At 46.7% G+C, this 14,395-nt stretch overlaps 1 protein-coding gene across 3 annotated transcripts in view; it reads right to left on the reverse strand.

The window, feature by feature from the left end:
- LOC145361848 (beta-1,4 N-acetylgalactosaminyltransferase 1-like) overlaps positions 1-14,395 on the reverse strand; it is a 112,132-nt gene that overhangs the window by 56,440 nt on the left and 41,297 nt on the right. For all 3 annotated transcript variants that reach the window (XM_080217821.1, XM_080217820.1, XM_080217819.1), the window contains exons 6-7: positions 12,268-12,305; positions 9,169-9,349 (exon numbers count right to left, since the gene is read on the reverse strand). In XM_080217821.1, coding sequence (XP_080073947.1) covers positions 9,169-9,349; positions 12,268-12,305 — 219 coding nt within the window. The remainder of the gene's footprint in view (positions 1-9,168; positions 9,350-12,267; positions 12,306-14,395) is intronic.

The raw sequence follows: 14,395 nt of genomic DNA on the forward strand, positions 1-14,395 counted from the left end.
CAGGTTTGAAGGGTCTCATATAAAACATTCTGTATTCATGTAAAAGAGTGTCTAACATAAATTTTTGTGTGACATTAGTTTTTTTCTCAGAAATCCAGTTGGTGAAGGATAAAACTGGAACCAATCTTCACACATTTCTATTTATTCACAGAGACATACAGTCTAAACATGCACCTCCTCGTTCAACACCCACAGTTTCAGTCTGTTCCCATATATAGGGACACAAGTGAATCCCAGCTAATGCTCACACAATTCCTTCTCTTTAAATAAGACTTCAGGGGTGGAATTCTCTGATCTCATAGGTCCCACAACCACTGCTAGTGAGAACAGAGAATTTGGTGCTCAGCCAAAAGTCCATTCACCGCAGTGGGACTGGAGAATCCCAGCTGCAGGAGCAGGTTAGATAGATTGGACACTAAGGGACAAGGTATCATGGCCAATCTACCTAACCTACACATCTTTGGACACTAAGGGACAATTTAGCATGGCCAATCCACCCTAACCTACACATCTTTGGACACTAAGGGGCAATTTACCATGGCCAATCCACCCTAACCTACACATCTTTGGACACTAAGGGACAATTTAGCATGGCCAATCCACCCTAACCTACACATCTTTGGACACTAAGGGACAATTTAGCATGGCCAATCCACCCTAACCTACACATCTTTGGACACTAAGGGACAATTTAGCATGGCCAATCTACCTAACCTACACATCTTTGGACACTAAGGGACAACTTAGCATGGCCAAAGATGTGTAGGTTAGGTGGATTGGCCATGCTAAATTGACCTTAATGTCCAAAGATGTGTGGGTTAGATGGATTGGCCATGCTAAATTGTCCCTTACTATCCAAAGATATGTAGGTTAGGTGGATTGGCCATGCTAAATTGCCCCTTAGTGTCCAAAGACGTGTAGGTTAGGTGGATTGGCCATGAGAAATTGCTCCTTAATGTCCAAAGATGTGCAGATTAGGTGGATTGGCCATGCTAAATGCAAAACCTTGTGGCTAGTTTCTCTTATTATATAAATTCCTTTCATTCCTAACAAAGGCTGAAGTTTCTTGACGACGCTTAACAGTTCCAGGACATAACAATACTGCAGGAATCACTTCTTACACGATTGGAGGTACTTTCTGGGATGGGAGTGTTTACTGACACAAGATTCACTTCTGGATCTGTACTCGCATTGTGCATTCTTACTCTCGAAGCTTTCACCCCATTTCACCAGTCTGTGAACCTTCTTTCTTAGACAACAGCCTGAACGTTCAGTCAATATTCAACCAATTTGCCAATCGCCTTTCCTGCAGGTCTCAGTTGCCACAGTCCTCCATTGATCCAGCCTTTCTGAAATATAATCAATCCCATACCCACTCTGGGTATTTAGCCTGTGGAGCCCTATGTCTCGCGAACACCCATATTCTCATTATCCAGCCATTCATCTTCCACATTCTGTCCTTCAGGACATTTATCACAACATACATATGTGGTGGAAGCACAGGTTTGCTGCTGACACCACCATAGTGGGTCAGAACTCAAACAATGATGAGAGTGTGTACAGGAAAGAGATAGAGAATCTGGTTAGCCGGAGACAATAATCTCTCCCTCAATGTCAATAAAATGAAAGGGATAATCATTGACTTCAAGAAGCGTAGTGGAGAACATGCACCTGTCTACATCAAAGTGGACAAAGTGGAAATAGTCGAGAGCTTCAAGTTTCTAGGTGTCCAGATCACCAACAACCTGTCCTGGTCCCCCCCCCCCCCACGCTGACACTATAGTTAAGAAAGCCCCACCAACACCTATAATTTTTCAGGAGACTAAGTAAATTTGTCAAGTCAGCTCCAACTCTCACCAACTTTTACAGATGCCCCATAGAAAGCATTCTTTCTGGTTGTGTCACAGCTCGGTCTGGGCTCCTGCTCTGACCAAGACCGCAAGGAACTACAAAGAGTTGTGAACGCAGCCCAATCCATCACGTGAACCAGCCTCCCATCCATTCTCTCTGTCTACACTTCCCACTGCCTCGGGAAAAGCAGCCAGCATAATCAAGGACCCCACGCACCCCGGACATTCTCTCTTCCACCTTCTTCCGTCAGGAAAAAGATACAAAATTCTGAGAACGTGTACCAATTGGCTGAAGAACAGCTTGTTCCCTGCTGTCATTAGAATTTTGAATGGACTTATCATACATTAAGTTGATCTTTCTCTACACCCTGTGACTGTAACACTACATTCTGCACCCTCTCCTTTCCTGCTCCCCTATGTACTCTATGAATGGTATGCTTTGTCTGTATAGCACGCAAGAAACAATACTTTTCACTGTATCCCAATACATGTGACAATAATAAATCAAATCTAATATTAAGCTGATCTTTCTCTACACCCTATCTGTAACTGTAACACTACATTCTGCACCCTCTCCTTTCCTTCTCCCTTATGTACTCTATGAACAGTATGCTTTGTCTGTATAAAGAAGAACAAAGAACAAAAACAGCCCAAGAAATAGGCCCTTCGGCCCAACGAGCCCGCGCCGCCATCTCAACACCACCAGTCCCCCCCCTCCACCCACGACCCCTGTCTAACGTTTTATGATGTGGGTATGCCGGCGTTGGACTGGCGTAAACACAGTAAAAGGTCTGACAACACCAGGTTTTAGTCCAACCTATTTATTTGATAATATACTCACAAGCTTTCGAGGGGACTGCCTCTTCGTCAGGTGAATGGAGAGTTCTGGCCAGAACTCTCCATTCACCTGACGAAGAGGGTGTCCCCTCGAAAGCTTGTGAGTATATTATCAAATAAATAGGTTGGACTAAAACCTGGTGTTGTCAGACTTTTTACTAACGTTTTATGGCCATCTAGATTGAGGGAAACTAATTTAGGGACAATTTATTCCTGCCAATCAGCCTAAAAGCACATCTTTGGGGTGTGGGAGGAAACCGGAGCACCCGGAGAAAACCCACGCAAGCACGGGGAGAATGCGCAAACTCCCAGTGCACAAGAAACAATACTTCTCACTGTATCCCAATACATGTAACAATAATAAATCAAATCAAAATGGCTTACTCCAGTTATTTGAGGAGGAATATTACAAATCTCTTTCATCTCAGTGTTTTGTCATCACCAAGTGGAAGTTTTATACTCCTCAACTTTCCAATGATTGTTTCTGCTTCACGAATGAAGATAATGGGCGGAATTTTCCAGCCATGCTCACCCTACCAAGGCTGGAAATCCCCGCCCAGGGTCACAGGGCCTTTGTGAGGTCCGTGTTGTCATAATATAGCCAGGGCCTATAAGGCCTATATTATATAATAATATATAATTATATTACATTATAGACTATATTATATTTTAAGGCTGATTAAATTGGATATCCTAAATTAAAGAATTGGACATATTAAAATCAAACACAGTCAAACCTCAGGCAGGCCAGACGTGAACTAAGATCAAATATACAAAGACACAGGAAGATGGCTGGGCCTGGCCCACCAATCACGCAAAGTTCATTGCAGTCCACTGAGACCCAGCAGGAGATCACTGCACTGGCCTATTGTTAGAAGCCCAGATCGGGTCAAACTTTCTGTCACCTAACATTCCTGCGGTTACCTCATCTGGCAACAGGTTACATGTAAGTAACAGCATGGAGATGGCCCCAGTGTCCTGTCAGGCAGACATCAAGAAACCCACCGGGTCTTGGAACCCCCACCTGGGACCTCATTGGCCAGAAGCCAGAGAAGTTTCTGGAAAGGCAAGCAGACAGGGGATAAAGGGACACACTTTCAGACACCAGCAGCGAAGACTCGATGAGGAAGACGACCTTGACCATTCGGAAGACTGACCAGAGAAGGAAGGAAGGAAGAAGCTGCCATGGAGACTCACCTTTGTGATGACAGACCAGAGGGACTCAGAATTGAGCCTTGAGTTTTAACCAAACCATCTTTGCAGGAGTATATTTGAATCTGGGGTATCCTCTTGTTTTATATGGGTAATTTAAGGGTTAATAGTGTTATTATTAATAAATTTATTGAACCTTTACTTGTTTGTCCATCTTGTAAATAAAGGCACTGGGGTAAAACCTTGGAGTAAGCAAACTGGTCAAAAGTATCTGAGAATTACAGATACAACAGTGTCCTGCCCACTACGATTCCAGTGGAGTGCGGGACAGGAAAATTCCACCCAATATGTTAACAAAGTTGCGCTGCGTACTGCCGAAGTACACCGCATGCATGGCACCACACAGTTAAAGAAGTCAGCAGCTAACGCATTCACCACGGGTGACCAGTACAGTTGAGAATCATCATTATCGTCAACCTCTCCCTCAGGATTCTCTTTTGTCATACGTCAGGTTGAGGACCCTCTTCATTTTGGGCAGTTAACCACATTCCTGGTTCCTGGGGTTCGTTTGCCAAATTATTGCTGTTACAATTCTATCGTCTGCTGCAATTGCCAGATCTGTTAAAGGTGCTTTCATCCCCAAACTTAATCCTTCTGTTGACACCTGCATCTGTTTCAAAATCTGGGAATCATCTAGTCTTCTTTACATTCGGCAGAAATGTCTCATTTGCTCGACAAAGGTGGAAATAAGTGACTGTATCCTCAGGAATTCTATGGCGGCAGATACCTGCTCTAACAGGGTACCCTCTCCGAGAGCTGACCACCAAGAAGCTCAACACCATCCAGGACAAAGCAGCCCCACTTGATTGGCACCACATCCACAAACATTCACTCCCTCTACCACTCAGTAACAGCCGTGTGTACCATCTACAAGATGCACTGCAGCAACTCACCAAGACTCCTTAGTCAGCACCTTCCAAACCCACCACCACTTCCATCTAGAAGGACAAGGACAGCAGATACCTGGGAACACCCCCACCTGCAAGTTCCCCTCCAAGTCACTCACCATCCGGACTTGGAAACATATCGGCCGTTCCTTCACTGCCGCTGGGTCAAAATCCTGGAATTCTCTCCCTAACGGCACTGTGGGTCAACCCACAGCACGTGGACTGCAGCGATTCAAGGAGGCAGCTCACCACCACCTTCTCAAGGGGCAACTAGGGATGGGCAATAAATGCAATAATAGTTAGAACTCGTTGCTGGTCCACACAAAACACCTTAGCGCCATCCAGTTACTTGAAAGGCGAGTATCAAGTCGGGGGATCCCAAAATTGAATGGTCAACCTACTAAAAGTCCGTGACACATCCTGCAATGCAACGAGCAACTATTTTCCAAAACGGATCGAACCCGGACTCATTTCGACATTGAGCAAAATCACCTTCCCTTTAAAATCTGATCCAAGCTTTGAATGTAAAAATCTTCATCTACACCCAACTGTCAAGCATCCAGCTGACAAAAAACTATTGACTCTGGACGGGCAGGAAGCAATATTACCTTCTCTCCTCTTGGGTGGGAGTGTAACCCGCATCTCCACTTTGTTCCTCCACTGGTCATAAGCTTCAGACTCTGAGAACTTCAGCGGGTAAATCAGAACCCACCAATTTACCCCGGCTTTCGGCCATTTCCCACAATGGCCACTAGGGTTTCAGCTGTCAGAAGAAAGATGTCTTAGTTTCCAACATTCACCCTAAGGCAACCCTTCGCTGCCACCATGCTTCCTTTTTTCCCCCGTGGGTTGCCGATCCTTTACGCGCTTTTACTTGCAGAGACACACATTCCAAACATGCACTTTCGAGCCTGTGAACCACAGTTTTTGGCCTGTCGGAGTATAAGCCAGCCCTGTGCCTGCCACTCCGGAGAAGCAAATCACAATTAAACATCGCTTGGCTCAAATACCTTACGCGTAAAGCAGCGATAGAGCACAAACCAACAAGTAGTGAATGGGCCAAGGAGACGTGACAACAGCAGCTAGATAACCTTCCAAGAACAAACTACAAAGGACGCACTAAAACGAGTAACTGTGCGTGAACAAACAGTACCACTCATCAATAAAGGACTTTCAATTGAATCGCTGAGAATATATATTATGTAAATCCTTACAGTCACCATTTCTCTGGTGAGGGATTCTCTGCCACCTTTATTCGTGGAAATGTCCGCATATAAAGGCACCGAAACATGATTTACTCGAAACAATGAAACTTACCTCAATAACCGAGAACAGCATCCGCCTGTTTTCCAGTGGGGATTGTTCTGGGAACCCACAATCTGGATTCCTCGTGGTTTGCTAACCTCCATCATGGTCAGCTGAGAAAGGCAGCGGACTACTTTTCCCAGCATGCACTTGCGCATACAGAGAATCATCGAATAGAATCATAGAAACCCTACAGCGCCAAAGAAGACTATTCGGCCCATCGAGCCTGCACGAACAACAGGCCCTATCCCAAACCCCCCATATTTACCCTGCTGGTCCCTTGACCCCACACATCTTTGGGACACTAAGGGACAATTTAGCATGGCCAATCCACCTAACCTACACATCTTTGGACACTAAGGGGCAATTTAGCATGGCCAATCCATCTAATCTACACATCTTTGGATACTAAGGGGCAATTTAGCATGGCCAATCCAACTAACCTGCACATCAATAGAATGTGGGAGGAAACCGGAGCACCCAGAGGAAACCCATGCAGACACAGGGAGAATGTGCAGACTCCAGACAGACAGTGACCCAAGCAGGAATCAAACCCGGGACCCTGGCGCTGTGAGGCAGCAGTGCTAACCACTGCGCCATCCATTAAAATTTTATTGACTAGTGTGACAAGTAGGCTTACATTAACACTGCAATGAAGTTACTGTGAAAATCCCCTAGTCGCCACACTCTTGTTCGGGTACACTGAGGGAGAATTGAGCAGGGCCAATCCATCTGCATGTCTTTCAGATAGTGGGAGGAAACTGGAGCACTCGGAGGAAACCCACGCAGACACGGGGAGAACATGAAGGCTCTGTACAGACAGTGACCCAAGGCCGGGAATCAAACTTGGGTCCCTGGCGCTGCGAGGCGCAGCACTAACCCGCTGTGCCACCGGGTTGTCAGGACTGACAGGAAGACAATTTATAATGTGGGCCATGACGTGTTTTTTTCTAATACAAGAACATCCAGCCTCCTGCACAACACTGATAAATCTCTCCAGGGAAACCAATCTTGGAGTGCAGTGAAAGTAACCAGAATGGAGGGGTTTTATTTAGGTCAAAATGATCTTTCCAAAACGAGGTCAGATATATAAGACAGATGTGAACAAATTCAACTGGAAATTCTGGAGAAAACTTTTTTTACGCCGTGTAGTTTGAAAGTGGAATTTGCTACCACAGGGAGTGGATAGCACAGACGCGCTTGAATGGTAGCCAGCTAAATAGGCGAGGGGGGAAGGAATTGAAGGATATGGCGAAGTACAATGAGGAGTGATCATAGAATCCCTACAGTGTAGGAAGAGGCCATTCGGCCCATCAAGCCTGCACCGACAACAATCCCACCCAGGCCCTATCACCGTAACCCATGTATTCACCCTGCTAATCCCCCTGGCATTAAGGGGCAATTTAGCATGGCCAATCCACCCTAACCTACACATCTTTGGACACTAAGGGACAATTTAGCATGGCCAATCCACCCTAACCTACACATCTTTGGACACTAAGGGACAATTTAGCATGGCCAATCCCCCCTAACCCGCACATCTTTGGACACTAAGGGACAATTTAGCATGGCCAATCCACCCTAACCTACACATCTTTGGACACTAAGGGACAATTTAGCATGGCCAATCCACCTTAACCTGCACATCTTTGGACACTAAGGGACAATTTAGCATGGCCAATCCACCTTAACCTGCACATCTTTGGACACTAAGGGACAATTTAGCATGGCCAATCCACCCTAACCTACACATCTTTGGACACTAAGGGACAATTTAGCATGGCCAATCCACCTAACCTACACATCTTTGGACACTAAGGGACAATTTAGCATGGCCAATCCACCCTAACCTACACATCTTTGGACACTAAGGGACAATTTAGCATGGCCAATCCACCCTAACCTACACATCTTTGGACACTAAGGGACAATTTATCATGGCCAATCCACCTAACCTACACATCTTTGGACACTAAGGGACAATTTAGCATGGCCAATCCACCCTAACCTACACACCTTTGGACACTAAGGGACAATTTAGCATGGCCAATCCACCCTAACCTACACATCTCTGGGAGTGTGGAAGAAACTACAGCACCCGGAGGAAACCCACACAGACACGGGGAGAATGTGCAGACTCCACACAGACAGTGACCCAAGCCGGGAATTGAACCTAGGCCCTTGGCGCTGTGGGGCAGCAGCGCTAACCCACTGTGCCACCCTAGATGAGCAGCAAATGAATTCTTTTTCCCCACGGCATAAGTGACACAAAATGCACAGACTGTCCAACAGTCCCTGAATCGCTTTAGAAAGCAGGAACAAAGCTAACATGCACCTATACACCTCGTACACTGCAACATAAAGGTATAAAAGGAGTGAAACCTCATCCGTTTGTACTTTTTGAACCTCACTATGCTGGCCTCTCCCCAGGGGCAGGAGGGAAGCATGTACAAGCCATAACAATCTTCTCCACGCTCAGAACGTGCCTACTTAAATCACGTCCCCCATCTAAGCAGTTCCTTAAAGAGGGAGGCCATATTAAACATGGCAGTTATAGCATGCTCCAGATTGTAGTTAGACCATAAGATATAGGAGCAGAATTAGGCCATTCGGCCCATCGAGTCTGCTCTGCCATGGCTGATATGTTTCTCAATCCCATTCTCCCGCCCCCTTATCAATCAAGAACGTATCTATCTCTGTCTTAAACACACTCAATGACCCAGCCTGCTCTGTGGCAACGTGTTCCACAGGTTCACCACCCTCTGGTTGAAGAAATTTCTCCTTATTTCTGTTTTAAAGGCCTGACCCTTTACTCTGAGGCTGTGCCCTCGGATCCCAGTCTCTCCCAGTAATGGGGACATCTTCCCCACGTCCACTTTATCCAGGGCCTTTCAGGATTCTGTCAGTTCCAATGAGATACCTCCCCCAATCCTTCTAAACTCCAATGAGTACAGATCCAGTTCATTGTGGGCTTTACTAAAAGTCATGATCATCTCACTGGTCCTACATTCTCCTCTGTGCTTTTATTTCTGCGGAATCAATCCTTAGCTCCCCCCGGTGCAATCGAAATGACCTACCTGTGTCGGCCGTGTTGGGGTTGAAGACGGTGTTGGTGTACGTGACAAACTGGAGTTGGCGGTTCAGGTTGTCCGCGTGAGAGCTCGAGAGAGACAGACGCATCTCCCCCTCGCCTTCGATCGTCACCCCGTTGACCTCGGCTACCACGTCAAAGGTTCCCAAACTTGCCGTGAGATTGACCTGTAAAACGAGAGGCCGGCTGGATAACATGGAGACTGAGGCACAGAGCAACTGAACAACTTGGCATCATGTGGGATCAAATTCTGAGATTTGCCACAGGTTAAGCCCCATTGTGTTCTTTACAAATTACCAAATTAACCATTAGTGTCCAAAGATGTGTAGTTAGGGGGTTTGGCCGTGCTGAATTGTGCCTTAGTCTCCAAAGATGTGTAGGTTAGGGTGGATTGGCCGTGCTAAATTGTCCCTTAGTGTCCAAAGATGTGTAGGTTAGGGTGGATTGGCCATGCTAAATTGTCCCTTAGTGTCCAAAGATGTGTAGGTTAGGGTGGATTGGCCATGCTAAATTGTCCCTTAGTGTCCAAAGATGTGCAGGTTAGGGTGGATTGGCCATGCTAATTTGTCCCTTAGTGTCCAAAGATGTGTACGTTAGGGTGGATTGGCCATGCTAAATTGTCCCTTAGTGTCCAAAGATGTGTAGGTTAGGGTGGATTGGCCATGCTAAATTGTCCCTTAGTGTCCAAAGATGTGTAGGTTAGGTGGATTGGCCATGCTAAATTGCCCCTTAGTGTCAGGGTAAATTATTAGGGGAAATATCTGAGGTTATGGGAATAGGGTGGGATTGTGGTTGGTGCAGATTCGATGGGGTGAATGGCCTCCTTCTGCACTGTAGGGATTCTACGATCGAAACATTACAACCACTTGGATTTATCTCACAATTTTAATGTTGTAACACATTAAAGAGATGCTTTGAACATAAAATTTTAAAAATTGTCAGCGACACACGAGATGATTTGGTTGGGATTTTCCGCTGCGTATCGCGTTGGGCGGGTTCCGTGATGGGACTGGAACTCACGAGGACGGCCAAATTGCGTGTCACGTTGACACGAGCGGGTGACAAGATTCCCCTCCCTCAGTGTGCATTTTAGCATTGGGGATATCATTTGAACGAATTAGCAGAGTCAAGTGATGGGGAGAGGTTGGGGGGGTGGGTGGCGGAGGGGAGGTGCGTCTGAACAGGCCTGTCAAGGGACTACCAGTCTGGCCTTTCTAGCCCAGTGCCACTGGGCAGAGCGTGAAGGATGCATCAGCACATGCAGTTGGCACTTAAAAAGCTGCCTCAGCTTCTGATGTTGCCCACAAGGCTCCTGGTGTGTTGCTACCCCTGTGGAAACAGTGTCCGCTGGAATGCGGCGGACATTGTGCAGCCCACATATTCAGCACACTGACAGCCTGTTCCGAAGGCCGGGAATCAGGCCCCATCATCTGTTACTTAGCTGGCCTCGAATGACTTCGACTGACACTGATCTCTAGCATCCTCTACTGTAACAGCAGAGTGCTACATCTCGCCTGCACACTCCTGGAATGAGAAATCACAGGCCCTGCTGGACTGAGAGGGAGACGCTTAATCAAACTCAAAGCGCTACTGATCTCCTTATAGGGCTGCACAAATCTACTTTCAGAAACTGCTCTGTCCTCAGCTTTGGACACTAAGGGACAATTTAGCATGGCCAATCCACCTAACCTACACATCTTTGGACACTAAGGGACAATTTTGTATGTTCAATCTTCCCTTTCAGACATCATGTCTCTGTTCTGCTTGTCACCAATTGTAAGGTCCTGGGGAACTCGGATTGGCACCACTGGATGTGGTGGGCAGGAAGGGGCATGGGTCCATGATGCCCTGTTTTGTCTTGTGAGGCAGCCACTGATTTAGAGGTGCCCCATTAGCTGTTTTGGGAATATCCAGAGAAAGTTCATTTCATAGCTGACAATCCACTGGTGTGTGTGTGTGTGTGTGTGTACGCACATGTTCTGCTGCAGGGCCCCCATTCAGTAACATCTTTAAGAATTCATTTGTGGGACATGGGCATCGCTGGCTGGGCCAGTATTTATTGCCCATCCCCAAGGGCAGTTGAGAGTCACCCACATTGCTGTGGCTCTGGAGTCACATGTAGACCAGACCGGGTACAGATTTCCTTCCCTAAAGGGAACCAGATGGGTTTTTCCATCAATGGTTTCATCAGTAGATTCTTAATTCCAATTTTTTTTTAAATTGAATTCAAATTCCACCATCTGCCGTGGCAGGATTCGAACCTGGTTCCTCTGAACGTTAGCTGAGTTTCTGGATTAATAGTCCAGTGACAATACCACTAGGCCATCGCTTCTGTGGGACACCTTTACAGAATGGTTACATTTCCCAAGCTCCCAGCAATTATAGGGCGAGTGGCCAGATTTTCCCCGAAGCAATCTCGTTACTCATGTATTCTATGCCCAATAATGTCAAACAATCAATGATTGCCATTCCTGATGACTCCCCCCACAAAAGAAAATCACCCTTGGCCCCCTTCCATCATTCCTTTGCTTACCCAAACAAAAACAAACTAGGCCCAAGTAACAGTATCAAGTACTCAGAATGAAGAAAGACTTGGCATTTATACAGTGCTATTCCCGTTTTCAGAACAGGGGCGCCATAGTGGCACAGTGGGTTAGCACTGCTTCCTCACAGTGCCAGGGACCTGGGTGTGTGTCCCAGCTTGGCTCACTGTCTGGGTGGAGTTTGCACCTTCTCCCCGTGTCTTTGTGGGTTTCCTCCGGTTTCCTAATTGTCCCTGAGTGCCCAAAGATGTGTAGGTTAGGTGGATTGGCCATGCTAAATTGTCCCTTAGTGTCCAAAGATGTGTAGGTTAGGGTGGATTGGCCATGCTAAATTGTCCCTCTGTGTCCAACTATGCCTCATGAACAGCACATGGGTCCTGTTGCATTCCTCAAATAACACAGGTGAAGTCGGTTAGATGTGTTAGCACATTATTCAACTGTTCAAGTTACATGTGATGGGACCTAAGCACTGGCCTCCAGGCAGAGATTGTCAAATCAGAATGTGTTCTACTCGTTCTAGTGACTTTTTGGAAACACCTTACCCGATACAGTTTTCGAGATGGAGCTTGCAAACTTAAACCTGCAAATAAAAAAAGCAAAAATGTTAAGGTCACAATTTGCTTGACATTCATTTCTTAAACAGTTGATCTCAGGAAGTGGGTGACTCCTGGCAAGGTTACAGTTATTGCCCATCCCTTATTGAGAGTCATAGAGGTTTACAGCATTGGAATAGGCCCTTTGGCCCAACTTGTCCATGCTGTCCCTTTTCTTTAAAGCCCGAAGCGAGTCCCAATTGCCTGTGTTTGGTCCATATCGCTTTATACCCATCGGACATGTGTAACTGTCTAATTGCTTTTTAAAGGACAAAATTGTACCTGCCTCTACCTCTGGCAACTTGTTCCAGACACTCACCACTCTCTGTGTGAAAAAATTGCCCCTCTGGACACTTTTGTATCTCTCCCTTCCACCTTAAACCTATGCCCTCTAGTTTTAGACTCCCCTACCTTTGGGGAAAAGATATTGACTATCTAGCTGATCTGTGCCCCTCATTATTTTATAGACCTCGATAAGGTCACCCCTCAGCCTCCTACGCTCCAGAGGAAAAAGTCCCAGTCTATCCAGCCTCTCCTCAATCCATCAAGTCCCGGTAGCATCCTAGTAAATCCAGGAGGGTATTATTGAGGGCGTGAAGAGGCAATCATGTGGGTATCAGTCTGGAGTTACAGTAGGACTGGATAAGGTTGGCAGCAGTTTGCCTTTTACCTTCAGGAAGTTTATTCTATGTCTGCTCAGTCACGATACAAACTCCTGATGGGTCCCCCATACCAACCATTAATACTCTTATAGGTTAAACTGATAACCATTTAATAATCTTTAATAAGGCAATTAGCTTAACAATGTAATTGCCAAAGCATACACTTGCTGATTGAAGCAGAATCTAGAAGCAGGAGGAGGCCATTTGGCCCTTCGATCCTGCTCCACCATTCATTCTGATCATGGCTGATCATCCAATTCAATATCCTGATCCCCCCCTTCCCCCCCCATATCCCTCGATCCCTTTAGCCCCAAGAGTGATATCTAATCTCTTCCTGAAATCTCACAACGTTTTGGCCTCAACTACTTTCTGTGGGAGTGAATTCCACACATTCCCCACCCTCTGGGTGAAGACATTTCTCCTCACCTCAGTCCTAAAAGGTTTACCCCTTATCCTCAAACTATAACCCCCTAGTTCTGGACTCCCCCCACCATCAGGAACATTCTTACTGTCAGGGTGCCAATGCCCAGGGCCACTCTTCCCCAACGCCCCACCTGCTGGGGGTCTCAGTTGCTCCCCTTCACCCTAGCAGAGTCAAACCGCCAGCTCTCTGAAAGTACTGTCATCCCCGCTGGAGTGAAACACACCTGGGGATCGGGAAATGCTAGTGAGCCCGGAGATTTCAGTCCTGTGCCCACTAATCATTAAAATCACCGTTTAAACGGTCTTTGCGCCTTCGCACCAATTTTTGGCGTGGACCTCACTCCGCCGGAGATCGGGACTAGGGGACGTAAGTGGGGTGCAAACGCACGCATAAACCGCACGAGCCGGCTGATGCGAGAATCTACCGGCACACTGCGGCTCAAACATTAGTGTAGCATGATGGGAGAATCGCAGCCTTGGCATCGAGAAGCTGACTGGGCCTGTTACACAGGAACAGGAGGAGGCCATTCAGCCCCTCGTGTGTGTGTCTGTTACACAGGAACAGGAGGAGGCCATTCAGCCCCTCTCCCCCCCCCAGCCTGTTACACAGGAACAGGAGGAGGCCATTCAGCCCCTTGTGTGTGTGTCTGTTACACAGGAACAGGAAGTAGAAATATTCACGAGGTTCAAGCTTTTAAGTTTCCAGATCACCAACAACCTGTCCTGGTCCCCCCCATGCTGACACTATAGTTAAGAAAGCCCCACCAACGCCTCTACTTTCTCAGAAGACTAAGGAAATTTGGCATGTCTGCTACGACTTTCACCAACTTTTACAGATGCCCCATAGAAAGCATTCTTTCTGGTTGTATCACAGCTTGGTATGGGATCCTGCTCTGCCCAAGACTGCAACAAACTACAAAGGGTTACGAACGAACCCCAATCCATCACACAAACCAGCCTCCCATCCATTGACTCTCTACACTTCCCATTGC

The sequence above is a fragment of the Carcharhinus amblyrhynchos genome, chromosome X, assembly GCF_965287045.1.
Source record: "Carcharhinus amblyrhynchos chromosome X, sCarAmb.v2.hapA, whole genome shotgun sequence".
Lineage (NCBI taxonomy): Eukaryota > Metazoa > Chordata > Chondrichthyes > Carcharhiniformes > Carcharhinidae > Carcharhinus > Carcharhinus amblyrhynchos.